A 7,042-nucleotide genomic window follows, 5' to 3' on the forward strand; every position below is an offset into this window, starting at 1 on the left:
ACATGTAACAACTTGTCCTGCTGCTGCTGAATTTCACCACTCAGACTGTGGCTTGGTGTTCAACAAGCAGTCATCCCAGTGCTCGTCTTTGGAATTCCAACTACAGGACCTTGAAGCTGAGTCCTGCTTCTAATTGAAGTGTCTTGAGTTAAACAGCACCAGTCCCTCAGTGTTAAGGATGTTGAAGGTACTTTCCATCAGAACTTTAAACAAATTATCCATGTTACTGTTTTCATTTGGTTTGGCGCTCAGGTACTTCTGCTACACGTGTTACCTGTGTGAATGATTGGCTAAGGGAAGAGTACTGTGGCCCAGTTTTGTCAGTTTTACTCACACAAGTAGAGGTGTGATGGACTTTTTATTGTATGTAACTATTTAACACATTGTGACTGTATCTTGCTAGAAGGAACTTGGGCATTGGTGAGGCTGCACCTTGAGTGCTGTGTCCAGTTCTGGGCCCCTCACTACAAGGACAGTGAGGTCCTTGAGCGTCTACAGAGAAGGGCAGCCAGGCTGGGGAAAGGGCTGGAGGGCAAATCCTCTGAGGAGCTGCTGAGGGAGCTGGGGGTGTTCAGCCTGGAGAAGAGGATGCTGAGAGGAGACCTTTTCACTGCCTACACTGACCTGACAGGAGGGTGCAGAGAGGTGGGCGATGGTCTCTTCAGCCAGGGGCCAGGAGCTGGGACAAGGGGAAATGGCCTCAAGTTGCCCCAGGGCAGGGTCAGCTCAGATGGGAGGGAAAAGTTCTTCCCTGAAAGAGTTGTGGGGCTGTGGCACAGGTGGCCCAGGGAGGGGGCTGAGTCCCCGACCCTGGGTGTGTTTAACAGATGGGGAGATGAGGTGCTCAGGGATCTGGTTTAGCACAGGACAGGAACGGTTGAACTCGATGATCTTAAAGGTCTTTTCCAACCTGGTGACTCTGAACTGAATGTGTGCTCTGTTAGGGTAATGCTGGAGCCCTTGGCTGGTCCTTGTTCCCTGGTGTTCCCTCAGAGCGCGGTCAGTCCCTTCAGCTGATTACTGTATTAACGGCGGCGCAGCCACACTCCGCGGCCGTGTCTGCCGGGTACGCTGGCGAAGCTGACGTGTGCGGGGAGGCATTCCCACGGTGTGTGCCCTTCTGATGGCCGGGTGAGGACGTTGCTCTACCGGCGCTCCAATAAACAGCATCTCCTCCCTCAGGCGCCGCGCGGGGCGTGCCGGTGACGAACTACCCGCCTGAATTCACCCACTCGAGGCTGTTCCGGCAGCGAGCCCCAGAGCCTGCCGCGGCGCTCGGCACGTAGGACACCGGCCCGTTAAACATCGCGTGCGGGGAAGCAAAGAGCTCAGTCAGCTCGGGCTCCGCGCGGTCACGGCCTGGCGCTGCCGCAGCGCTGGGTAACGCGGCAGGGGAGCTGCGCTGCCAGGCAGGGCTACCTCACGGTGTGTGCCGCGGGCTTTCTGAGTTTGGAGCAAACCGCGTAAGGGGCTGGCTGCCAGCGCTCCCAGTGAAGTCACGTCGCTGCTGGTTTGCTTCTCCCGCAGACGCGCAGCCAGCCCTGCCTGAGCCCGCCCGTCAGGCTTCCAACTCAGCACAGCGACACCCCCTCCGCCATTACCGCCTTCCCGCCCATTTCTCTGAGCCGGAATGAGATGTCACTTCCGAATCCGGAGCGGCCATCTTCAGTGCGGGCGCCATGCAGTTGGGCACGGCGTGTGGCTGGGCTCTCCTTGCGCGGCGCCCTGTTCACCCGCCCTTACGCGAGATGGCGGCGCTCGCTTCGGCAGCTGGGGGTGGCGGCCTTGGCGCCTGCGCGCTGAGGGCGGGGCGGCCCCATTGTGCGGCGCTGAGGTAGTCGGGCGGCCTTTCCTGCCGGGGATGGAGGACGGTGGCGGGGCGGGAGGGGTGTCCGCGCCCCCCGGGGCCACCGCCGGCCTCTCGGCCTCCCAGCGCCGAGCCGAGCTGCGGCGGAGGAAGCTGCTGATGAACTCGGAGGAGCGGATCAACCGCATCATGGGCTTCCACCGGCCCGCGGCGGGCAAGGGTGAGCCCTGTGACGGGCGGCGGGGACTACCGCGGCGGCGTGGGGGCTCCCGACCGCGGTAACGGCCGGCTGCGGCCTCCCGGCGAGGCAGGAACGGCCGGCTCCCCGTGGCTTGGCCCCTCGGCGCGGTCCTTCGTGCCGGCGATGCGACCTTCCCCGGCCCGCGGGGCACGGCCGGTACAACACGCGTGTCCGCAGCCGTGTGCCCGTGCGCCGCGGGCCCCGCGCTGCCCGTGCACAGCGAGCGTACGAGCTGTCGCTTCGCTTCAAGGGCTGCTTCTTGCAGCAGCGGTGAGCGTCCCCCCCGCGCGTGTTTGTCCGGTAACCGCTCGTTATCCCATCACGCTGGTTTGATATCAGTGTTTGGGTAATACATCACGCTTGGGTGGTAACTAGTCGTTGGATGTTGGTGGTTGACGAGGAGAATTTTCTTTTAAATTCTTAGGTAGCTCGTTTATCGTACACACTTCAGGCAGGCTGACTGCCGTGTCAGGAGAGAGTTCTCAGATGTTACAAGGACGCTCAGAAGCCATGGATCAGTCAGCTTTAATACTGAAAAATACTCTCTTAAGTGTTAGTCCTTCCGCTCTGGTAGGACCAGACCTGTTCTGTGTGCCTCTTGGTTTAGTTTTTGTTCTCTGGCATCACCTCTTTGCTGTAGGATGGAGTCTTCAGGTTTAATCTAGAGCAGGTTCATGCTGCTCTTTGCCTCTGACAACAGAGGCAAACAAACCAAAGTACACTTCTATAGCCTGCTCGTTTGTCAGTCTTTAATGCCCTTTCTATGTGATTTGCTCTCTGTAAATATTTTTTATGTTGCTCCATATATTTGGAACAACATCTTTCCTCCTGTGCATGCAATGCTGCTTTGTTACCTACAGAAATCCAGTGTTTAAATTTCTCCATTGCTGAGTGACAGCTTCAGCTTCTCACCTGTATTGCACAGCTTTCTGTCTCGTGTCTGCACTGTTTCTGAAGAGTGCTCCGCAAGGCAAAGCGTGTGGTACAGGCAGGGCTGCTGGTGGAGAGGAGCCTGGAGTGTGTTGAGTCCAGTTGTGTAAAAATATAATTTGGGGGAAACTGATGACTGTTTCAGTCTGCCTGTTCCCTTTTCATTGTCATCATCTGTGGTGTAGCCCAAGTCTGAGGGTAAGCCTTTCCTTTGATACACAAGCAGGTTGGACGTCTACCTGTGTGACCTGTCCTAGGGACCCTGCTTTGGCGGGGGGGGTTGGACCTGATGAGCTCTCAAGGTCCCTTCCAACCCCTACAATTCTGTGATCTGCCAAACCCATTTGTTTTTAAAATGGGATTGCTTTGCATGTCAAATGGCTTTGTGATAAACAATTTGCACATTTATTAATCATAACTCTGTCTTTTCGCTTTGGAAGCCAACACTGACTCAGGACCCCCATCCAGTATGGCTGAAGTGCTGTTCCACATCACTGGTGTGCATAACTCTGTATTTTTGTTTCTCTTCTTTAGATGATGAAGGTCACACCGAATCAAAGCTTCAGCACGAACAGGATAAATCAAACTCCCTTCCTATTCCTTCTGTTTCCAAGCGAATTGTGCTTGGGGATTCTGTCTGTAATATGGCAGGCACGACTGAGCACGCAGGTAGCATGGTAGAGCTCAAAGGGGATAAGGACTTCTTCAGTAAAACCCCAGAGCTTGTCAGTGAGGGTACAAGTGAGCTCCGTCACCGTAGCAGAGGGGAACTGCCACCTGAAGCTGCACCGCGGCCACCTAGGCATGGATTAGAGCAGTACCTATCCAGATTCGATGAAGCTCTGAAGCTGAGGAACCAGCTGATGCATGAGAAGCCAAGCCAAGAGAACGGGAATGCAGTGGAGGAGTTTGACTCTTTCCGCATCTTCAGGCTGGTGGGATGTGCTCTGCTCGCCATCGCAGTCAGGGCTTTCGTGTGCAAGTACTTGGTGAGTTCAGGGAAACAAACTATTCTGTTCTCTTTTGCTACTTTACTGCAAATTTCCTGTGAAATACTCTGTATCTAAGGCTGAAATCAATCAGTAGTGACCAGTTGGGAACTTCAGGTTCTCTTTATGTTTCCAACAGCTGTATAAAAGCTTAAAAAAATGAATCTCTTAACATTATGTGAGATGATAAGCTAGTTGGAATCCGTGTTACCTAATACAGCTACTATATAAAACAGCCAGGAGTGGCACACTGGTCCCTAGTGTTTGAGGAGCAACAGTGCTGGAATAGTTGTTGCAGCTTAAGTCCCCTACAAGTTTATTCCCATCTTTGTGAGCACGAGTCAACTGCTTCTCATGTTTGGAGCCCACAAAATAAAGTAATGATTAAAAAGTTGTCCCATGATAAGCAGGTCCTACTCCTTTATCTATCTTGAGAAAAGCAGTTCTGTGGTGTTCCAGGTGTGTGCCAGTACCTCGGAGAGAGCCTGCCACCTCCTGGTGTACACGCTGCACTATGCTGCTGTGGTTTCAGGGTTTTAGGCTCCCAGACAATTAAGGCAGCACCTTATTTTTGGCATGTGAGATGTCTACTTAGGTTTGCAGTATTCAAGAATACTGTTACCACTGTCCAGAAATTATGTTTTTTACCTGCCTGAGGTATGGCTTGGGAAGCATTACATTTTCGTCTTTTCTTAGCTGTTACTTCTGACCAAGTTAATTTTTATATTTTCTTTTCCTTTAGTCAATATTTGCACCATTTCTTACTCTACAACTTGCTTACATGGGACTGTCCAAGTACTTTCCAAAGGTAAAGTATTTTTTCAGAATGAGATTAATTTGAAATGTTTCAGATTTAAGCTTGTGTTTAGATTGTATTAAGCCCAATGCAGGGGAAGTATTTTCCCTTTGTTTTAAACTGTAGAATTAAAAGTTACTTTATACTAGTTTTTAAACTTCCCAGATTCCCAGATTCAGTCCAAATATATGGGATTTGAAGGGCTCTGCATTCCATTGCCAGTATCAGTTCGAGTGGCAGCTTGAAAGGAGATGTTTATTCCAGCAAGTGGGAAACTTGCTGCTTAGCAGGATTTGCTATATCAATTGCTTCTTATATTTACAGCAGTTAATTGTGCTGAATTATTTGTTTGGGTGATGACTTTGTCAGATCTACAGTGCAAAGTGAGATTGAATGATGCTCAATCCATAGTTGAAAGGGAATTCTTTGCATTTTAAAAGGAATAATAGATTAGCTGTAGAAAATCAGAATAAATCAGTGGTTCTTTTGTAGTTAAGTATATAATTGAAACCTAAACTTCAGAGGAGTCATTCTAAGATGACGTGTCAAAACAAAAAAAGAGTAGTGTTAGCCTTGGACTTTCAGTAGCTCACCTGCTACATCTTTCTTGTCTTGGTCCTGCTGGTTTTAAAACCAGCTCTTCATTTAAAGACCCAGTCCTGTTCTACAACTTCCTTTTACTGCACTTATATCCAGAAGACCTCAATTGACTTGTTGCTCTTCATTTTTTCTCTCATGAAATCTATATTCTTGGAAGCTTAATTCACATTGGATTAATTTAAAGATATCAAAAAATTAGCATCAAATTACCAATGTTTTCAGCCACTGTCACCTTTTCCTGCCTGTCAGGCTTTGCATCCTCAGGATTTGTCATTTTAAGGACAGAAAACAGCTTTCAAAATGGTTTGGGGGCATTTTTGAGTTCCAAGGCTAAAACTGCCAAAGCAGAAAGAAACGGTGGGTTTTAAATTCTAAATAATCCTTCCATTTTAGAAAAGTAACAGTATTTTTTTTTTGCCAAGTAGCATGAGGAGATTAATCTGTCTTGCCTGTGGGGATGCCTGGCTTGTCTTCTTACACCCAGGTTGCCCGTGTCTGGACTCTTCCTGCTCAGGCAGAGGCTGCTGTATAGCCCCACTCTGCAGCCTGCTTGGAGCCCCAGCGTGAAGTAGGCATAATAACTGTGATGGATTTTATCTGCTGAGTCTTGTGAACGCTGGAGCGTGTCTGGAGAGAATCAATCCAAACCTGTTACTCCTACTGATGAGTTTGGAATGTTCCTGGCTGTGTGTGAAATTGGCACAGCGCTTGTGACATGTAAACCAGAATTGGATTACAACAGAAGAACTAACATAATACTGTGGGGTTTTCTTTCTTTCAGTGTGAGAAGAAGATGAAAACAACAGTACTAACTGCTGCTCTTTTACTGTCTGGAATCCCTGCGGAAGTGATTAGTCGCTCCATGGACACCTACAGCAAAATGGGAGATGTTTTCACAGACCTTTGTGTCTATTTCTTTACTTTCATCTTTTGCCATGAACTTATTCTGTTTTTTGGTTCTGAAGCACCGTGATGGCTGTAGAATCCCAGGCAGTAGTTACACTAAAGCTTTCTGGACTGTGTTCCTTTAACAGACTCTGACTGTACAGAGAGGTTTAAACCTTCATTAAAATTCTTACCTGTTCGAATGCTTGAAAGGAGCCTTAAATCCAGTCAGTTTGGGAAAGGAAGAACAGGGTCCCAGACTGCCAGTTGTATTGGTTTAGTTTATTTAAATACTGTGTCTGCCTATTACAGATGTGAAGAGTAGGATGCAAGTGTCAGTGGATGATGTATTTGGTTTAGATTCTGCCCTTCTCAGCCTCCTTTGTACATGTTTACAAAGCTGCCTTTGTTCTCTGCAGTGTGAACCAAGAGAAGAGAATTCCTTTCAGCAGAACCATATATATAGATAGATAGGTAAATATATCCAGTATGACTATAGCTAACAAGAACTGCTTGTTTTGTGGTGGTCCCAATTTTTTAAGGAGGCTCTAAATAAATCCCTGTATTCTGTTGTTCAAGTTCAGAATGTTGAACCAAGTAGCTGCTTCTGGAGAACGTTGGTGAAACATGCCACTTCGTTGTCCTCACCCTTGCCTTGCTATACATCATTTGTTGTGATTGTGATTAATTTCATTTGACAATTAGAGTGCAAAACAGCCCAGCAAAAACAACAACAAACCAGCCCTGTTGCTTACAAATGGCATCAGTCAAGAAGCAGGAAGAAACACAGTTGC

General features: G+C 48.8%; 1 protein-coding gene across 1 annotated transcript; it reads left to right on the forward strand.

Annotated features, from left to right (window-relative positions):
* Positions 1–1,861: 1,861 nt before the first annotated feature.
* CAMLG (calcium modulating ligand) lies at positions 1,862–6,411 on the forward strand (the record flags this gene model as incomplete). Its single annotated transcript, XM_084268440.1, has 4 exons — positions 1,862–2,027; positions 3,513–3,967; positions 4,710–4,775; positions 6,145–6,411. 4 exons carry the CDS (start codon positions 1,862–1,864, stop codon positions 6,334–6,336), a joined length of 879 nt encoding a protein of 292 aa, XP_084124566.1. The 3' UTR covers positions 6,337–6,411.
* Positions 6,412–7,042: the final 631 nt, after the last annotated feature.

This window comes from Gallinula chloropus (assembly GCF_964237585.1).
Source record: "Gallinula chloropus genome assembly, chromosome: 10".
NCBI classification, from domain to species: Eukaryota; Metazoa; Chordata; class Aves; order Gruiformes; family Rallidae; genus Gallinula; species Gallinula chloropus.